The following is a 22,623-nucleotide window of genomic DNA, read 5'->3' as shown; positions in this document are numbered from 1 at the left end:
TGTGCGAATGAATATACAATGAGTTGTAATAGTTGTCTTAGGTCTCATTTAATGTCATACAAATAACATATTTTAAATAGTGATGATTTCGAGCTTGAAAAAATCAACTTTTAAGAAATTTCAATAAAATTGTTGAGTTCAAATCCATATTTTCTAACTACAACTAAAAAATGATAATATTTAGAAAAATTAATATATGTGATATATTATATAGGATGTATTTTACTTTTTAACAAAATTAAAATAATAATATTTTTAATATAATTTAAAGATTTGGGTGGTATAAATATTAAAAAGTAAAGCTTAGTTGTTATAAATATAAATACACAAGGGGCTACCTCAAATTGTGCAGTCCTATGTCTAGCAATTATTTTAGATTTCACAAAAGCCAACCTCGTATTTTCTTTCCAGAGGCCAACAATTTGTAAAAATCGAACCACTAACCACATGGATCAAAAATCGAGAGGTAAAGGCAATGCCAAAAATCAAATATGCTCTCAATTCATACACCAATCTAACATATAGCATAGATCACATGTCACACAGATAATGCCAAAAATCCCAACACTTACCATAGAGCAAAGGTCACACGAACAATGAAAAGAATGCCAGAAACTACAAATAGAGCAAAGCAAGAAATCTCAAAGAGCAAGTCACACAGGACAAACCTCAAACTAGAACCGACAATATCAATGTTAATTGTATCGAATAGATGATACCATAAGACGATGTAGGAGAGTATCACCGGAACCAGAGACTAGAGAGAAGGGAGCAAGGAAGAAGATGAGAGATGCCACCAAAACTGCCGATTAGGTTTAGGGAGGGAGAGGCCAAGGGAGCTAGGGCATGGATTTTGCGAGGCACAACAACAGCAGCAAGGGCACAACAATGAACAAAACTAAGGGCTAGTGAATAAAACCAAGGCCACACAGAGACATTCACGCGAACAAAACTCGGGCTGTGGGGTCCAACTCGTGGCCTAAGTTTACATCAACCTATTCCCAGAAGCCGCCACAAAACTCTTTCTCGTGCCGCAACTAAAAAGCTGCCCCAAACACACCCTACATGAGCAAAATTGTTCAATGAATATATTATATAATTTATTGTTTATACTGCATTTCACATTATCAAATATTTTTTAAGATAAATTTTGAATAAAAAGACATCAGCAAAACGGCTTTGCTAATGACAAAGTTCGTTAAAATCTTATTTTGAGGGTAATTAATCTGCATTCTCTACTAGAATGAATCTATGATTTAGAAGAAATGTTGTCGTATCCTTTAAAGAGGTTGTGTGGAAAATGCTGTTATGCGGGGGGGGGGGGGGAATAGAGCTATTTCAAATACTCTAATTGCGTACTCATCCATTTTAATTTAGAGAGTGAGCTGTGCTCGTAAATTGAATATTGAAACGCCATTAGAAGATAAAAAAGGATTAAATAAGAACAGTAGTATACGGAATCTAAGAACACCGAGTTGGAATTGCAAGAACACTAAATGATAAAGCGGAGATTTCAAGCAGCAGTGAAAACATTAAAGTTCTGTGCGATCAAGAAATTCACTCTAAAACAAAAATACTGGAACTATTTATAGATTTTGAGAGAGATATTCTATATCTTATTCAGGATTATATTCTTTTCAAGGCTCTCAACCAAACAGCCATGCTGGACTTGATAGATCTTGATTCTCAGTCAAATTTACTGGATCAATTTATATATATATATGATCAATCAAAAAGCCTAAAGTCATATCACTATTTTGTCTCAGAATATTTCATCTTACAAAGAAGAATGGTTTCTATAATGCACATGCCAGAGGACTCGAAGAATTGCTTATAAAAGCGAGCAAACTGGGCAAAATGTGAAAGTATTTCAGGATGATGGAACACCACCACTGGCCACTGGAGGAGCAATGGTTACTCTGATCGACATCCCTAAATGCGTGCAATAAGCCCTAAGATGGTCACATTTCATGAAGGGATAGGGCTAGGGGTACAAGCGAGCCGAGATTGAGCGAATTCCATGTATTTTTTGTGTCCGGCTAACTTCAAATTTGTTAGTTCATTTCAGCTCTTATTAGGCTTAAAATTAGCCCGAATGGTTTATAAAGAAAATTAATTTTATTAAATGCAGCAAAAAAAAAATCAATAAAAAATATTATATTATTTATTTAATTAATTAATTCAGACTCAAAATAAATAAAACAATACAGCACAAAAATTTACTCGTGTTAGTCTTATGAACAACAGAATTTCAATAAATTTTGGCATCATTGAAATCACCATGGCAAAAAAATTCATTCGAATAAGAACAGCGAACCTGCACAGCGCATCAACTAACATTATTCTTTACAAGACCCATAAAGATAAAATACATGCACCGCGAAAAACTGCAAGATGGCAAATGCAAAGCCAAACCAATTCATGCAAAACATTCATAATTCTGATGCCGAATTAGAAATTCATTGGCGGAGAACAGCTTAAGATAATTAAATACACTTTTAATAGAAAATATTGTATTAGTATTAAGCATATATATTCTGGATCATAGTAAGCCCTAAATTTCCAATACAGAATAGCTACCTCACCATTTGGAGACTTCCCTCACTCAATAATCTTGCACGCCCTTGCAGCAGTCCACTGATAGTGAACCAGATGATAACGACATCGAAATGATCGAGGATGGTGGGTCGGCGAGCACAAACAATACTGCTTTGTTCTCTCGTTTGACGACGGAGGTGGCGGCATGCTCTCCTCAACCACTACCGGCAATAAACGATGAAAACGACTGCGCAAAAACCATCCATCCCAGAGCTCTAGAGAGCTTTGAGGAGGATCGGGCTGGCAAGAGTGACACATTGAATGATGCCAGAGATGAGAAAAAAGAAGAATAGATGTAGAAATTGATGAGTTTTATGAAGGGCTGGTCTTATTGAGAAGGAGGGATTGCTTTGAGTGGTGAAAGAAAGAGTGGTGAAAGATAAAGATAATCGGAGAATTATTGCGGTGTGGCGGCAAGAGTTTTGGTATATGGATAGAAGAGAATGGAAGCGGCTTACACGTTTAATGCTCTATGTTGTCAGCAAGGCATCTTTTTCTTTTGGCTGTTTTCCCCACTTGCTTGCAAACTTTGTCTTCTTTCACATTTTTAAGAGGCAAAATAATATGAGAAGACTTACATACATACCACTAAATTCCTCTTTATTTATCTGACACACAAATTTTAATTTTTACATGCATGCCATATTTTCTATGCATGAAAAGATCTGGTTCACTTTCTAAAATTAAAAGTGGTGTTATTTTTTATATGATATGAAATATTTGGGTGATAAATGTGAAAAAGTAAAGTTTAGGTGTTAGATATGTAAATACATATGAATTGGGTGGTATGCATGTAAATGGCCCAATAATATAAGCATGATATTGCTTAATTAACTTCCCCTCCAGGTTTTTTTAAATTGCTTTGTCGTTTTTTATTCCTCTCTCTCTCTCTCTATATATATATATATAATGGCCGAGAGCCCCGGCCATCTCTAGGTGTGTGCAAATACCTAGTATAACTAAATACTTGGAACGTATCACATATAAATATGGATCTACGCCTTGTTAGCCAATAAAAAAAGCTTAGGGTGCGGTGTATCAAAATGCAGCTTAAAATATGACAATTGAAAAAAAAAAGAAAAAAAGAGAGATTAATGTGCCCAAGGAAAAGTTAAATTTGATTCCATTACCTAGTGCTGAGAATTTGAAATAGAAGTAATAAACAGAAATAACAAAAGCTCTCAAAATCAGGACAATGATGTAATTAAAATTAGCTTAAATCAACATCAACGAATCGACAATTTGGTAGAGGTCCTTCTCAATTATCACATCCTTAAGAGTTATAGCTAAATTATCTTCAAGCCACACCCGCATCTTAAAAAAGCAAACTTCAAGCTGACATTTAAACAGCAAGCACATGCAGAGAAATATCAACTCTGCCCTCCAAACAAAATTAATAACAAATAAATAAAACTCTCTCACAAAACCTTTTAGGGCGGTTGCAACTTTTTATAAAAGTTGTTGTAAAGCTGGGGCAGACTTTCTTACAACAGAAAACAATTTCTTAAACAGTTACAGTCTGAAACACAAATCCCCCTTAATCAAATGAAACAAAAAAGAGGTCTTCATGAATAAAATGAATGAAAAACTTTTAAATGATCTATTAAAAAGAGTCGCTAGATTTTTTTTAGATAGTATAGCATTACTCGTTCAAAATCTAAGGTGCATAATAACTCTTATCTTGAAGCATAAGAGACAAAAGTCATTGATGGATAGAAAAAATTAAATGTTTTTTTTATTGGATGAATAATGCCCACCCTTAAATAAAATCATAAAAATTTTAGAATTTGAAAAAATTCTTATGCCATGAATGCTGTATGATCTATATGAAATGAAAATTTATTCCACATAAGCTCCTATGATGCACAGAAATTGAAAAAATTCATTATCTGCAAATTTATTTTGAATTTTAAAAATTTGAAGATAATGAAACGATTGTATACCGTTCAAATTAAAAAAAAAAAATCAACAAAAGCAGTTCTAAGATAAATAAGTTGGAATAATAATGCATTTTAACGTGTAGATGGAGATTGATACCTACTACCATGTTACACGTCCAATTGAATGAACAAAAAAGAGATATTATTTACTATATGATTTTAGAGGTTGAAAAAAATAAAAGGATCATGACACAGATAATTAAGTTGCTTCGTTGCAAAGCTTGACAATCCAGTGAGTTTCAAAATACAATTTTATGTGTCATAAAAAAGTCCATCTACCGAAAAAACACAAATCTCTATGTAAGTATTTAATTAAATACTACAACGGTTTGAATTCAGATTTTAACAAAGTTATAATCAAATCAAATATTTTGATGCGACAAACTCAATAATGCCAAGAATATTTTAATCTGGATTCCAAATAGGTTTTAATCATGCTTTTGAAACATAGTTGAAAACCTCATCACATTGTTTGAGAGATCAAAAGATCTTTAGATTATACTGCCATTGAAAAAAAGCATCCCAACGAGACAAATTTAACGAACTCCAAATCACTTAATTTCAAAATCACTAAGGCACTTAATCACTAAAATCAACACAGGGCCGTCCAATAGAGTGTTTAATGATTTCAGCTAAAATTATCAAAACATCACTCCAAAAAATAATGAAAATACCCACAATCTTGGCTAGCAAGGAAAAAAAATTTTAAGAAAAATTAAGATTTGAAAACACTAGAGTTTCGCTTGGCAATACACAGAGCTTTGCTTGATGATCATTGTTAATGACTACTTGCCACCTCATCCCCATCACTCAACCCAAATATCATTGTCTGATTATCATTACTCAACCACCGTCACCCGGTGATCATCAACATTAATTTCTCCCAATTATCATTCATCTTTTATTAGTTAACAACTTTCACTTATAGTCTTTTTAGCCACATTTATAAAAAATCAAAATATCAATAAAAACTTTGTATGTATTCTCAAATTGAAAGAAAGAGCAAACTAAGATAATATTACCCACATAATGGATTATTTCAAAGAAGCCAAGCTATGCGATTTTTTTGTTAGCCGACTTCCCGTAGTAAATACTTTAATATTTCTTTTGATTTTTTTTTCTGTGTTTCTAATCTTCATACAGTGCTAAAACAATAAACTCTCTCTACTGCCATGAATGTTTTACCACAAGGTAATCTTAATATAAACAACCAAACATTTATGAAATTTTGGTTCACACGACGCATCAAATTACTTTTCTTTTAATATAAACTGAATATTATGATACTATGTATACTTTTTTATAATATAAAAATACACTTGAAATAACTTATTTGATCTCGGAATCTACTTTAGCAAATTAAAATGGCAAACCAAATTATTTGTGAAATGTGCTTCACAACACGTCACAATAAAACATTAAGTAATACTTCTCTCTCCTAAATACATAAATTAGACGGTGTTGTTGCTTAGCCAACATTATCTTAACCATTTCGATTGAACTATGTCCTGATTATGTCATTTTGACATTTTCAACTACAAAAGTGCTTACACTCAAAAATAAAATGCAAATTTTAGATTAACTGATATTATAAGATGGAGTTTTCCAATTCCAACAACTGAATAACGATTCTGAATTGCAAAGCACTTCCAAGTAAAAAAAAAAAAAGGTAATCCTACAGAAGCCTAAAACAAACTAATTCTTCTTAAGGATAAATTCAATAATGAAAAATCCACAAGAGCATAAATAAGTTTGATCGCATGAGAAGATGTATATTCTTTCTTTTCTTTTTTTTTTCAAAATTTCTACCCTGGAGACTCTAATTCGTATGATCCGGAGCACAACCAAGATAAAGGAAACTACAAATATAGAAAAAATAAATGACATTTCATCTTCAATCAGTGAAATTTATTTTTAGATAAATGTAATATAAAAAATTGATTAGTCAAATATTACATTCATCTCGAATAAAATTTAATAGAATGAAAACCCATCATGATCAAATTTGAGTCAGCATATGCTAACTCAATGGTCTTCCATAGCTAAATTTAAAAGATAGCTTCAATCTTGATGATGGTCGCAGAGGTTCTTAAAGTAGTAGAAAATGCAAGACTAATCACTCCCAAGATAAATATCAACAATATATTCGCATAAGCTTTATATTGACGGTAACTATTAAAAAAAAAAAAAAAAAAGTAGACTACAATACAGGCAGCATAACCACACTAGACAGATTCCTATAGCTTATTTACAGTGATAGTTCAAAAGTAGTCATTGTTAATGCCATATATTACAAAAGTACAATATTAGTAATAGTATGTCAAATTAAAACTTACCAATGTAAAATCAGATTTACCATTATCAACTTGGATCCTCCGCCTCAATCATCATTGTGTCACTATATGAAGTTTATCAGATAGATTTAGTTAATTTCCAGTCGGTGTAAAAGTGCCGCCAGTATTAAATTCTTCTTATCAATATAGAACAAACTTACCACAGGATAACAATTTTGAAAACTGATAGTTTGATCATCTGGCTTTACACGAGTTGTGCATGAAATTTTTCCCTGTAAAATAAATAAATGAGGAACAAAAGTATAAGGTCATGCATCTCTCCAAAAGACAAGATTTAGTCCGATTCAATATTAAACAGAAAATGTTTGGAGGAATCCAATGGGTATAATTTGTACAGAATTGCAAATATCAAATTGCTCTCTATTCGTCATAGAAATTTCCCTTAACCATAAAATATGGAAAACTACATCTTGCGTAAGAAAAAATGACGTTCAATATGATTAGAGAACAACAGGTGTCACCAATAAAAAAGATAAAATAAAATAATAATCTAAGCAGAGGACTAATAGCCTAATACGATCTAATAGTCAACTCAATTCGTCAATAAGGGTCACGGAAATCTGGATAATATATATGAACAATAAATAAAAGAGGAAAGAAATTAAGTTATTTAAGCATCTCTAACGCCAACTTCTTTTCCTAATAATACACGCATTGTAAAGAAACAAAATTACTGGTTTGTGTGCATAACATGGAAACCAATAGGGCTGCAAATGAACTGAGTTGTGCCGCGTAAAAGATTGTTCAAGCTCGAGCTTATCATAAAAAACATGTCCAAGCATGGTTCAAGCTCATTTCAAGCTTTTAAAATAATGTTCAGGGCTTGGTTCATTTGAATTTATTATTGTTCAAGCTCGATTTGAGTGTGACTTGAGCTTGATTAATTGAGTAGTTTATTTAGCTTTTATTGAGCCGAGCCTCAAGCTTCTCGTTCTGTTTTTCTGGGTGAGCCAAAGACTATTAAACATATAAAATTATAAATAAATAATATTTTATTAAAATTTAATAAATAAAAATAACATAATTAAATTTAAAAATAGTTTTTTTTTTTTACTTTAAAAGCCATCTAAAGTAAGCTAAAATACCAACATCTCCAACTATAACAGCGACATGCTGCTGAGAATGTTCAAAAAGTTGTGCTTCGTTTTTAAATTTAAACAACATTGATAAATTATTTCTTCCCGATGTACGATTAAATGCATGTAGGCTACATGTTGGATTTTTTATTGGTAAACTTCTATGTGCACTTCCAAGCATACCACCCAATTCTTATGCATTTACATATCTAACACCTAAATTTTGCTTTTAATATTTATACAAATCAAATCTTTGATATCATATCAATCATCTGACTATTTTAACTTTTAAAATGTGCAATGCAACTTTTCATGCCAAGGTAATGTGGCATATGTATAGAAATTGAAGTTTAAGTGTTATAAATGATTGAAGTTTAAGTGTTATAAATAGAAATTGAAGTTTAAGTGTTATAAATGTAAATACATAAAAATTGAGTGGTATGTATGTAAATCTTCCAAAATTTCTCTTTTTTTAAAATTTTTTGTAACTATAGGTTCTTCCTCCCAACATATGTTTGTATCAAAAAAATGCTATATTTTTTTGAGATATTACAACAACAACAAAGCCTTAATCCCATTACGTGGGGTCGGCTACATGAATGCTTCTTCTCCATTGCGTCATATTTAGTGTCATATTTTCATTTAGTTCTAGTAAATTAAGAACATTTTTAATACAATAAGCCCAAGTCTTCGTAGGTCTACCTCTGCCTTTTTTAACACAACTCAAATCTAAAACATCTACTCTCCTAATCAGATCATCAGATGGTCGACGTTTAATGTGACCAAACCATCTAAGACGATTTTCTCTAATTTTGTCCGTCACAGGAGCTACACCAACCCTATCACGAATATATTCATTTCGCATTTTGTCTGTAAAGCCACTCATCCACCTAATCATTCTCATCTCGGCAACACTTAACTTATTATGATGCTTCTCTTTTAAAGACCAACATTCAGCGTCATAGAGCATTGCAGGTCTCACAACCGTCTTATAAAATTTTTCTTTCAATTTAAGCAGTACTTTTCTATCACTCAAAAGGCCCGAAGCATTCCTCCACTTCAACCAACCAACTTGAATTCTACTATTAACATCCCCATCTATATCACCATCGCTTTGAACAACGGACCCAAGATATCTAAATCGTTCACACCTTTTAATAATTTGATCACCCAAAGTCACACTTCTATCAGTAGAGCTATTACTACTAAAATTACATTCCATGTATTCAGTTTTAGTTCTACTTAAACGAGGCCTTTAGACTCCAATGTAGACCTCCATAATTCAAGTTTTTACTCTGTTTTTTCTCTCGTTTTATCCACGAGAAGGATATCATCAGCAAAAAGCATACACCAAGGTACATCCTCCTGTAGATGTCCAGTAAGACCATCCCTAACTAAAGCAAAAAGATATAGGCTTAAAGCCGATCCCTGATGTAATCCAACAGAAATAGGAAAATATTTTGTCAATCCTCCTTCAGTTTGAACACAAGTAACAGCTCTAGTATACATATCTTTAATGACTTGAATATAAGTCATATCAACACATTTCTTCTCGAGAACTCTCCAAAGGATATCTCTTGGAACCTTATCGTAAGCTTTTTCTAAATCAATAAAAATCAAATGTAGATTCTCCTTATTATCTCTGAACTTCTCCATCAAACCTCTCAATACATGTATAGCTTCTACAGTAGACATGCCCGACATATATCCAAATTGATGATGAGACATCTTTGTGATGCGTCTTAACCTATATTCAATTACCCTCTCTCATGACTTTAAAGTATGACACATCAACTTAATTCATCTATAATTTGCACATTCTTGCACATCCCCTTTATTCTTAAAAATGGGGACCAAAATACTCTTCCTTCAATCCTCAGGCGTCTTTTTAAGTTTTAAAATAATATTAAAGAGTTTAATAAGCTAATAAACTCCCAAATCTCCCAAATATTTCCACACTTCAATTGAGATATCATCAGGTCCTACGACTTTCCACCCTTGGTTTTCTTTAAAGCCTCCTCAACTTTTTTTTTACTAATGCGACGGTAAAAATGAAGTGTTTTATATGAAGTGCTTTATTATTATTCATGATATTAAGATCACTAAGGTCAATTGTATTTTCAGAAACTTTATTAAAAATTTTATTAAAGTAACTCACCCACCTATGTTGAATATCTTTTTCTAAGAAAAGTACTTTTTGATTTTCATATTTAATACACTTTCATATTTAATACACTTATATTTAATACACTTTACTTGAGATAAATCTTTACTTTTCTTTTCTCTTTGTTTGGCTAGTTTATACATATTTTTTTCACCCCCCTTAGTATTTAATCTATTATAAAGATTATTAAAAGTAGAATTTTTAGCGTCACAGATTGTTTTTTTAGACTCCCTACGAGCTGTTTGAAATTTTTCCCAGTTCTCTAAGCTTTTACATTTAAACTAATTTTTATAACATAATTTCTTATATTTTATCTTTTCTTGCACATTATTATTCTACCACCAACTATTTTTATTCATAAAAACTTTTTCTTTTGATTCTCCAAGCACATCTTTTGATACTTGTTCAATAGTGTTTGTTATTTTATCCCACATAACATTTTGTTTTTTCATGAATATCCCAAATTTTGAAATCTTGAATTTGACTCATAAAAATAATTTTATTCGTGTCTTTTGAGTTTCTCCATCTAATTCTACGATGATGAGTCCTAGTATTCTTTATTTTACAACTCTTAATCTTAAAATCTAAAATTAATAAACGATGTTGAGTACTTAAATTTTCACTTGAAATGACCTTACAATCTTTACAATCGCAACGATCTCTTCTTCTCATAAGAAAATAATCAATTTGTGTTTTATTAGATCCACTCTTATAAATAATAAGATGTTAATCTCTTTTCTTGAATAAAGTATTAGTAATAACAAAAATCATACGCTAAAGCAAAATCTAAAATAGCTATACCCTCTTCATTAGTTACTCCAAAATCGTAGCCACCATGAGTATTTATGAAGTCTTCTACCACTCTACCGACATGTCCATTTAAATCTCCTTCAATAAAAATTCTTTCTTTAAGAGGTATCATTTGTACTAAGTCTTCTAAGTCATTCCAAAATTTATCTTTAGACCCTGTATCTAAATCTACTTGAGGAGCATAAACACTTATAATATTAAAAATCTTAGTATCAATGATAATCTTAAGAGCTATAATTCTATCGCCAACTCTTTTAATTTTTACGACATTATCTTTCAAACTCTTATCTATAATTATACCTGCACCATTTCTAGTGCGACTCTTACCAGAATACCAAAGTTTAAAAACTAAATTATCAATTTTCTTAGTCTTTTCTCCAACCCACTTAGTTTCTTAAATACATAAGATATTAATTTTCTTATGAATCATAATATCAACTAATTTTAATAATTTACCATTAAGCGTACCGATATTCCAAGAACCTATCCTAATATTAGTTTCATTAGTTTCATGGACTAACCGAAAGGATTCATATCATGATTTTTTTTTCTAACAGGTTTTAAGTTGACTGTCGACTACCTAACGCAACCCTCTACTTTTCGCATCCGGGCTTGGGACCAACAACGACAGTGCTTTAATTGTTTTTAAGTTAATAATACACAAAGAAAATTAATTTTAATTGTATTGTATTTAAATTAAATTATATTTTTTAGTTCTAATATATATTGGATTTTAAGTTAATGCTGAGTTTTAATCAAGTATATTAACAAGCTTTAACGATATCGTTCACGATCATAAATAAAAGGAGCAATAAGGAGTTCAAGTTTGTTCATTTAATAATCAAATATTCAAACATGTTCAATTACTTAATTCATTGAACATAAATGAGTTGTAATCTGGCTAAGTCATGAGAAGCTTGTCGAACGCTTGGCTCATTTGCAATTTAAAATACCAAGACGAGGAGCTCTGACAAGGAATCGGTCTAGACCGACCGTCCAAGGCATGGAGTTGAAACTACCCCCTCCCCTACTACTCTCCTAAATGAGAATTCGACGTCTCAGACCCTCTCGTTTGTTGTTTAGAGTTTTTTATTTTGGTTTTCCGGGTAAGTCAAATTTTTAGAAGACGGATTGGATTGTAGATAAGACACTACCTGGAGATTTCGCCTTCATTTTTGTGAGAACTTTTTGATTTGAGGTTTGAGGTTTCTTATTGAACACTCTTGATTAAGTCTGGTCATTAAACGTTGAAGATTTAGCATAAAGTGGCAGCAAACTTTGGTTTTAGGTTGATCAATTTATCACCTTGAGCTTAAAACAGATGGTGGTTGAATTGACGACGAACCTGATCAAGATCCAGTGGTTCCTCCATCCCGAGTCGTTGTAGTTTCTGATCTACTTACTCAGATGAGATAGTTGACCCAATCTAACTCAAAAATTCTTTTCAGCAACCATAGGCCGTGGCGTCTAAGAGAACAAATTTATATCGACCTTAGCTAATATAAGTCTTTATGACAATCAAATTAATCATTATGGTTTACAACTCAAATGATATAAAGTTGTTGAGTGATACGAACCAAGTGCAACAAAGCACTACTATTCACGCAAGTGTACATGTTGTATCAGTAGTATCGAGACTAGAGTTTTGGGTGTCGAAAGAGATAAATTCAAATTCGCAAAAGTTCTAATTAAATAATGTTTATCCTTTCCTGAAATATTGAAGTTCTCAGAGTTCAATAAATTTTTTATCCTAATAATTATAAAAAGCGAGACTAGCATAGCAAGCAAGAAGAATTTTTAAGAGATTAAAGATTTGAAAGATTTTCCCCTTGAATTGGTTTAGTGGTAAATATAATTGAGGAAATGAATAAAACCCAGTGTTAATCAAAAGCAAAGTCTTTCTTATTCCCTTCCGGTAGTTTAAAAAAGATTGGTTATCACGGGTTTAATTCTATAAATCCCATGATTAGTCTGACAATATCATCTCCCTATTGATTGCATAAACTCAAAGGTAAAATTACTATTCCAATGAGTTTATGTGATGAATCATTTTTTGTTCTACAAATTATCCTTTCGGATCTCAGAGTTCATTAATGATTTTAACTATTCTACAGATCAGGCAGAATGATAAATAAATTTAAAGGCTAAAATAACATCATTAAGAAAGTTCAAATGCGGGTCATAAAAAAATATCCATTATATCCTACCATATTTCCAATTCAAGGAAGAAAAAAGAAAAATTGCTCGCTGCTCATTATAAAACTCAACAAAACAAACTTTGATTCAAGTTTAGAAATCATACACCAAGTTTAACACAAAAATCCAAGTAAAAATGCAAACTACAGTGTACATATCTCATTCCCAATCAAAGCAGGACTATTGAAATAAAAACAAGCAATGTTTACACCCTTTGATCCTCTCAAATTTCTCCGTTCTTCACTTAAAAACACTTCGCAAAGCCTCTTTGGTCTTCCTCTTCAATGCCCCCACACTCCAAAATGAAGGAAAAGACCCCCTCTTCTTCTTATACAGTGTTTTTATATTTATCCTGTAAAAAGTCGCGTCCAAACTGCAGAAAATTGTCAAATTCCATGAATGTCAAGCATTGGACTGGCGCCTAGGCTCTGCAATCGCGCACCTACTTTCTGTCTTCTTGGGAAGAATTTTTGGGCACCGAGCTCTTTTAAGCTCCTAGGTTGCTTTCGGGCGCCTAGGCGATGGTGCTTTCGAGCGCCTAGGCGCTAGTATGTGGCATCTACTTTCTGCATCCAGTAGTTTTTGCCTTCTAGGAATGAATTTCTAGGCATTGTGCTCTTTTGGGGGCGTAGGAACTGCTTCCGGGCGCCTACTTTCTACATCCTGGCACCTAGGCACCACTGGTTTGATGGCACCTACATTTTGCATTTGGGAGCCTACTTTTTGTCTCTCACTGCGCAATTTTTTGAGTTTCTTCAGCTCTGATTATTCCTCTTTCATAAATCCTACAACACACACAACACAAATACCTTCCAAAGGCGTGTAAAATTAACGTAAAACACATTAAAATAAAACATGAACAAGTGCATTTTCGATGTACATCATTGGAGAATATACGGGATGTGACCGTAACCGTAATATAATGGTGTTATTTTATGATAACCAACCTGTAAGAGTGTTTTGATCGTAACCTCTATTTTTTTGTGGAATCTCTGGGCCAAAGCAAGCGGATAGAGAACTCAAGGCACATCTTTACTTGCGCCAGATTGATTTGAGAGTGAATATAGTGATACACTTGATGTGACACTCACTCTTTGTGAGCCAAAAGAATATTGCGGAGAGTGAATGGAGTTTGTGTTAAGTTTTAAGTGCTTCATGTAATTTGAATATTTTGATTTGTTTGCTTAAAGCCTTTAGGTGGTTGATTTTAACTTCAATGCTTTTGTTTCATTTTTTTTTAACTTAAATTTTAAAATTGAATAAAAAGTTAACCACTTCTGTTGAGATTTTCAATCAATAAGGCCATCATAAAAAATTTGGACATTTAAAACCACTTATTTTGTAATTCATTTTAAATGTCGGTTTAATATTTTTAGAATAGTAGTTTTTTTAGCTCTAGCCCTAATAAGATGGAGGATTAGAACTTACAAATTCTTATATTTTGTGATTTAGACATTTATTGAAATTACTAGATTAGTCAATTTCAGCCCTTAAGAGGAGAATGATTGAACTAGTTGAGTGAGACATACAATCTTGCCCTAAAGACGATGACACGTGAGAATTTATAAATTTGAAATTGTGCACAAATTTTAATATACCTATGCCATGAATATCAAAAAATATATTTGATCATAGTTTTTTTACGTCATTCAAGTTATTATAATTTTGTGAGCATTTAAATAATATTTAATGTTCCTGAAAGGCACAACATGATATTTGAAGCATTCATAAGATATAAATGCATATTTTAAAATACTCACACGTCTTTTGAGGTAGAATATTAAAAATAGAAATCATTGAAGCGCAAAGCAGAATTTTAAAAATCATTTAGAATTTGAAATGCATGCATGGATCGCACAAAAAGTTTCATTTTAGAATTTAAAGAATCGTCTTTTGTTCGTTGACAAATATATCGCGAATTCAGTGGCGATATTTGATTTAGAAAATATCATTGGAATTTATGTATTTCTAAATCCAAAAATCTTTCAAAATTTTAATTGTTCGAATAAATATCATGACTTGAGACTGCATGCAAGATTTTCAGTTTTAACCTTTAAACATCTTCTGTTAGCTTGCTTAATCAGGTTGCAGATTCGATGACAAATCAGACATTTTAAAACCTGAGTTAATCAAAGAGTCTTATTCATTTGTCTTTTTAATTTTCCTGTGATAAAATCTTGATTCCTCACGAGTTATCAAAATTTAATATATATCATCATTTACACCAAATTTAAGATTTTTAAGTTCAATGATTAATTTAAAATTTTATTGAAATGCCACATTTTTTATTCGTCACATTATTAACCCCAATTAATCCACAATTAAAACTATTTGCAAGTTCAACAATTCACATTTTTAAGATACTTGCAAGTCTTGTCAATCCAATTTTAAACATTTTTGTAAGTCAAATTTCACCCAAAACTTTAGCAGTTACGAAATCTTTCCCAGCTAGAGGGCTTCATCGGGAGTGTCTGACCTACTTAAATGTCTATAAGACATGCTGGTCAATGTCGTGAGACATTGCAGCCATAAAGAGGTCTTCTAATCCACCAGTCTAAAAGACGTATGTGAGGCTTCAATTAACTTGCATGAAAAGTTATGCAAGCAAAATGTCCCTTAATTTATAAATTTACTTGTGAGGTGGCAACATTGACGGTTAAACGAGGTTGGCAAACCAATAAATTACCATAATTCTTTCATTCTCTCTCCCTTTTAGAACTCTCTCTCTGGTTCTTTTTATATATAACACATATATATATATATATAAGCTTAGGACGAAAAGGAGGAAGGCTGTCGCAGTGTCTGCATTTGATGTGATCTAGAGACAACAATGGAATATAAAGAGATAAAAATGGAAGTTTCGGTGGTCTTTATACGCTATGATCCCGTTGTCAGCCTCCCTCTGGCTTTGATCGCAAATGCATCGCAAGATTTATGGCATAGGAGAGAAAGATGAGAGTTTCAAAAGTCTTTGTATGTCATCATTCCGTCGTTGGTTTCCCAACCAACCCTAGTCACAAGTATATCGCAAAGGCAAGCGAAGTGAAGGGAATGAGCATGGATTTCGAACTGAGAGGGTAGGTGCAAGGAGGAAAGTGTGAGCTTGGAAGGCCTTTAGTTGTGATCCCTTCGTTGCTTTTCTCGTTAGCTCTAATTGTGATTGTATCCAAGGAGACAAGCACAAGAGGGCATAGAGGGTGAGAGTAGCGCAAGAGAGAAAGATAGGAGTTTGAAAGTCATTGTACACTTCCCTACTTGCCCTAATCACAACTATATCGCGAGCAGACAGCCGCGAAGGGGAAGGGAGGCAGGTGAATATAGAAGCGATGTTGATTTCACGCGACCTAAGAGTTTTGTCCGTTTGTGTGTGGGATGTGATAGACAAGCGAGGGAAACGGGAGAGTATGAATTCTTTAGTATTCTATAAGCTCCCCTGCCAAAATGGAGTGGGGGGGCCTAGTTTTAGTTGTTGTACGTGAAAACAAGAGCGGGAACAGTTTTACAATTCTCGGGGGCACCAGCTATAGTTTTTATTTTATTTTATTATAATATTTTAGAGGTCAACTGTGAAGTGCTCTGAAATTAGTTTTTAAGGCATGTTGAATTCCTTATTCTTATCTATTACTATTTCAAGATTCTATCCCTTGCTTCTTTTCCACAAAAACACATACTTCCAGTTTCCTTTTTGCTGCAGAAATTCCTGTACGGATATGTAAACAATAGCCAGTAGTACACTCTAGCCTGCCTCTCCATCCAACAAAAACTTCTAAAATCTGAAAATTGAATTTAACTTTCTCGGCAATCTCCACAACTAGAATCTCAAATCCCTCTTCACAATCCTTCAACCAGCCATTTCTAATTGAGGACAGAACAGCCCGCTTAACATTCAAATTTGAACTCTCGACCATTGCCAGTAAATCCAAACCAGTATTGCATAAAGTTTCTTCAAAACTTCCATTTCAATTTTAAATGCAATCCAACAAATCAAAAGTCAATCCTTTATCCATGATCGTGATAAACAACCTTTTTACACCCAATTGGCCCCTCGCTCTATAACACACGCAAACCAATTATACGAACAGGGTCATATTTTTCAGAGAACCAAGAGTTCTAATTAAAAAGAAAAATATAAGGAGAAAAAAGAAATATCAAACAAACAATTAAAGTTCTCTCACGGGACATAATCTTAATTCATCGTGCCATGCACTGCTCAAGAGATTCAGATTATCTTCCTAAAGAAAAACAAGTCATTGTTTAATTCTGTGAGTCAAGTTACAGGAACTTTACCTAAAGTTTGGATTAAACTTTTCGTCAATAAATAAATTTTGTGGAATGTATAAGATTAAGCTCTAGAGTGACTTATTCTGCATTTATTTCTACTGAATAGAGGATACTTCTTAAAGATTTACATGTGTTGTCAACATCATTAAACAATAAGAATTTAATCAACTCCAATATAATCTTAACCCTTGTATAACCCTATTGATGGTTAATAAAACCTAAATTGCATGTGCAAGGGTATTCCTTGATCATGAAAATAACTTTTGTCATAATATTTTACATAGTTTATAAATCCTAGTGGTCAGCTAATATGATTAGGGGTGTAGACGATCCAATTTCAAGCCGATCCACGGCTAGTTGGAAATCGGATCAAATTTTTTTTTAACCAGATCGAAATTTTTTTAATTGGATCGAAATTGGATCGTGGATCGATCCTACTAAATTTCGATCCAATCCGGTTTAGATTTATCTGATTTAGAGCCAGCTCGAATGTCGTTTTTGCCTCGTGAGCCATATTGAACCCGCATTGGCCCGCCTAGCTAGCTCACCAGCAAAAAAAAATGCAACTTCTTTGTGAAAAAAGAGGGGATTTGAACCCCTACCACTCCACTCAACCAAAAAATCCCACACCAACCGAGCCAGCAATGCATTATGCATGTAAAACTAAAAGTTTAGATGTTAAATTTGTAAATAAATAAAAATTTATTTCAATCCTGATCTGAGCCGGGGACGGATTGAAATCGGATCGAAATAAATTTGATCATTTAATTTGGCTCTAGCTCAGCTTGAATGGTTCGATCCGATTTCGATCCAAGCTATATTTTGATCTGATTTTCGAGCGATTTATGATCTTCGAGCCAATTTCATAGCCCTAAATTTGTTACAAATACAATTGAATTTCACTGCAAATAGCCACAGCCATATTATCACTGATACTATTAATACACCTGATAAAAGATTGGTACTCTTAATAATGATTTATTCAAAATTATTGAAAACTATCAAGAACTTACTCAACCCTTTTTGAACAATAAGACATAAATTTGTAGTGATTCAGACTATGATAGTGTATATATAGATACGACTTATTTTTGCTTTTTGATGGATGAAAAAACTACAACTTTTATCATACCAGTTTAATGATTTATACAAAATCATTGCTAATTAATGTCTGTTTGATGAAAGGTGCATTGCATGTGCTTATAATTAAATCAGCAATGTTTGCTCAATAAATTTGTTATGAGGTTCAAGTATGTTAATGCTATCACTACATAGGATTTACCTTTTTTTTTCCCCTTTAATTTAGGATCATATCGGTTAAGTAATATCACCACATAGGTTGAGATGAAAATCACTCAACTAAAATATCTTTCACCACAACACGATAGCAAAGAAATTGCAGAACTTCAGTGGCCAAGGCAAAAAACTAAGTGTGATTGATTAACTTGTTAAGTTTCAAGTTATTGAATAGATGCAGTTTATTTCAAGAACCATTGATCATTGCATCCAAAATCATATACGGTCATACGTGAAACCATAGGCAAGAAATAAGGATTTATTATCGCGGATTATTGCATATAAAGTTTGAACTACATCACATGCATATTCTCATGCTAGGCCTATATTGCCCACAACCTATTAAAGTAACATCGCCAATATCACATGCTAACAAACCAAATTCTATCAAGAAAATTGCAGTCCAGTATACAGAATGGAATTATGCCGCACAACTTATCTACACCTAAACCTACATCTGCTTTTGAAGCTAGGCCTCAACATGAGTTTGAATCTGACATTACATCTGATAAATCTTTACTTGTTTAACAAATCATTTTAATTCAATATTTACACTTCTCTCCTTTTCCACCCAAAAAAAAAAGGATTTAAATGAGTATATTGAATCAAACTTTAGCTGACAAGCAATCTCTCATGAGGCAAGAACATTTCCAAAGACTTTAAAATGCATGTTGGACATGTTCATATATCAACAATTCTCTTACACCCTCACACTTGCTCAACACACTAATAAAAATCATGTCTAATTTTTCAAAAAGTTCTTTCCTGAATATAAGAAGAAGGCTACTTACATAAATATCTCCCTAAACCACGCATTATAAGGACCTAATGCTCTTCCTTTTTTTTTTTCATTTTCCAATTTCTTATTTTCTCATACATCAGGATTCCAGGCATCCAATATTTTTAGAACAAAAATCAAAATCAAAAACAAAAGATCAAGATCAAAGAAAACTGAAAAATCTTTACCTTAATAGGAACGTCAAAGAAGAAGAGTCGAAGCCATCCATGGACCTCAGTGACAGTATCAAATTCCACAGACCCCTTAGCCACATCCTCAATCAAGTAAAGCACATCTTCTAGAACCCTAATCCCATCAAGATGAAGATCCGCGGCAACATAAGATACCTTTCGAGCCGCGATGCGGCCACCAACAGTTGACACGGATCCGAGCAGATCCCCGCGGTAGATAAGGGAAGAAACAGTCGAATTATAGTTGACCGCAAAAAAAGAAGGATTACGGATCTTGATCTCCAGAGCCATTGCAATGTCAATCTTAGCGAGGGGTGGAGGTGCAATGCTAAACCGATTAAGGCGAAGGCCGGTGAAGCTCAGCTCAGGGTCGGAGGGCCAGAGAAGGAAGATGGCGCAGGCGAAGAGGAGGAAGGAGAAAATGACGGCGATAAGAGAAGAAGAGGCGGATAGAACTTGAAGGAAGCAGCAGCAGCAACGTCGTCGGCGGCGACGTTGGAGGGGGTAGACGGGTAGCAGAAGATAAGCAGGAGGGTTGTCTACGAAGGGGAAGTGGGTCGGAAAGCCGTAAATGGGAACCGTAGCCCGAGGGGGCGACGGCGGAGGCGGAGGTGGAGGCGGAGGCGGCGGTGGTGAAGAGAGAAAGGGGTGGGATTGCTCCGGCGAAGTGCCCGGCGAAGCACCCATGGTCAGCTCCGCCACAGAAGAATGCGATCTAGGTTAGTTAGATGGGTAAATTACAGACTTCACGGGGGCTCAATTAAAGGACAGTTATTTACGTGGGTGCGTACGACCGTTATTCATATTTAGGGGATATAGGAGTATTATCTCTGTTATTAGGTTATTATCCCTAATAACTTCACAGAAAAAAAAAATTGAACGTCAAACCCTGAAATGTATTGATAGATTATTAAGAAGTTATTGAGATGTTATTTGGGTTAATATCCCCAATAACCTCTCAATAATTCCAATAACTTAGTTATTGGGAGATTATTGGAGGTCATACGCACGTAAAATGACATAATTACGCTCCAATTAATGGGGACACGACGATTGCCCATCGGATTGTCCAAAAGACTTCAATTCGGGCAAGGATTTACTCGTGTCACAAACAATTTGGAGCATTTACATAAATACCACCAAATTATTATGTATTTACATATATAAATCTCAATTTTAATTTTTACATTTATAACACCTAAATCTTACATATAACATAAAAAATACCATTATTTAACAACTAAAATACTCATTTTTCATGCATAGCTAAGATAAATTAAAATTTCTATGTTACTTAAAATAAATAAGCATTGAGTGGTATGCATGTAAATCTTCTTAAAACTTTTAAAATTCAAGAAATTTGCTTTTCCATTTCCCCTAATAATTTAGCACATCAAAATAATAAAATTTATATATTTAATATTTAAATTTCACTATTTACATAATCTAAGAGTTTTTTTTTAGAGAAAGGTGGGCACATGCCAAGTCAATATCATTATAAAATCAATAGTATGACGACAAAATTCATAAAAAGAAAAAAAAAATAGAAACAAAATAAATGTATCGAAAGAATAAACAACATATGTAAAAGAGAAATAGAAAGCTATCATATGTATAGACCGAGCAAAATCTCTTATAGAGGTGTTGTCCAGGAAATCCGATTCAACCAGGAACTCCCAAATCCAAACAACATCGACTGGATCGAGAAAAACAACCACCAGCTATAACTAGAAATGTTGACTCGAGACACTTATAACAAGCAAAAGCTAGTAGATACTGGAAATCAGCATAACACAGAGATAATATCTCGAAAAAAAATGTAGTGCAGTGCCATCAGAATGAATTTTGGAGAATGAAATACATCTCAAATTGTAGAAACTGCAAAATAACTCCATTAACATAAAATATAAATTAGCAATAAGGATTGTGAGGCCAAAATTGAGACCAGAGATCGGTTGAACTCTAGAAGCCTAACAGGTTTCATCATAGCATCTAAATCCGCCAAAACCAAAACTCAGACTAAGATATAACTGTATATGTGTTTTATCAGTTCAAGAAAATTGCACCAAAACCAAAAAAAAAAAAAAAAAAACAGGTGCATGTTGCATTTGTAAAGTATCATTAAAACTCTAGGAACAGGAAGTTGCTAGAGTAGAAAAAGAGAAAGTAGGCAACAACTCCGTATAATGAAAAAAAGATAAACCCAACACTAGACACCGAACCCAACAAGAGAGGTTGCTCGAGGGCTAAATCCAAAAGCTGGGCATTCTGCCAAAGAAAGAAAAATAAAAATAAAAATAAAAACGAGCAAGCTCAATCCATACAATTTATTGTTGGATAATGTGGAGACCCGGTCCACCGAATTTAATTAGTTTCCTAATTAAGTATCTCCCCTATCGCTCACCTCCCACACTCACCTACCGCTCACCTACCACATCCCACCTACCGCTCACCTACCTCCCACCTATCACTCTCATGGTTTATATAAATAGTCTATTTTGGTTTAAAGGTAAAGCCAAACAAAGCCAAGCAAGACCAAATCAAGTCATCTTGAGAGCTAAGAGAAAGAGAGGAAGAGAGAGAGAGGAAGGCAGAGAAGAAAATATAGATTTTCTTGTAAACGTCGATGTGCTCGACGGTGTAATTCCTCAAAGAAATAAAAGCATCTGCAGCTCCGTGGACGTAGGCAAATTTGTCGAACCACGTAAATTTGTTTGTCGCTCTGGTGCTTTTTCTACGTGCATTTTTTCTCATTCTATTTTTCTTTTTATTGTCGTTGTTTTTCACAACATTTATCAGTAGAACAACACAGATAGTTCAAGAGCCATGTCCAAAACCAACCACCTCTCTAAAGAAAGAAATTCAAAAGCTAACAAATGTCAAGCATTAACATAAATAAAAATCAACATGTGAAGGTACCAGATAACACAAGTAAAAAA

The 22,623-nt window shown here is 33.3% G+C and overlaps 1 protein-coding gene across 1 annotated transcript; it reads right to left on the bottom strand.

Annotated features, from left to right (window-relative positions):
• Nucleotides 1-6,716: 6,716 nt before the first annotated feature.
• Nucleotides 6,717-20,464, bottom strand: LOC110030466. The gene is made up of 3 exons (XM_020733194.1): nt 19,682-20,464; nt 7,033-7,104; nt 6,717-6,936 (listed from the first exon to the last, which is right to left on the bottom strand). The coding sequence occupies exons 1-3, from the start codon at nt 20,369-20,371 to the stop codon at nt 6,934-6,936; spliced, it is 765 nt and encodes a 254-aa protein (XP_020588853.1). The 5' UTR covers nt 20,372-20,464; the 3' UTR covers nt 6,717-6,933.
• Nucleotides 20,465-22,623: the final 2,159 nt, after the last annotated feature.

Source organism: Phalaenopsis equestris, unplaced genomic scaffold (assembly GCF_001263595.1).
Source record: "Phalaenopsis equestris unplaced genomic scaffold, ASM126359v1 Scaffold000002, whole genome shotgun sequence".
NCBI lineage: Eukaryota > Viridiplantae > Streptophyta > Magnoliopsida > Asparagales > Orchidaceae > Phalaenopsis > Phalaenopsis equestris.
Note: the sequence above shows the minus strand (reverse complement) of the source record. Positions and strands in the feature narration are given on the sequence as shown.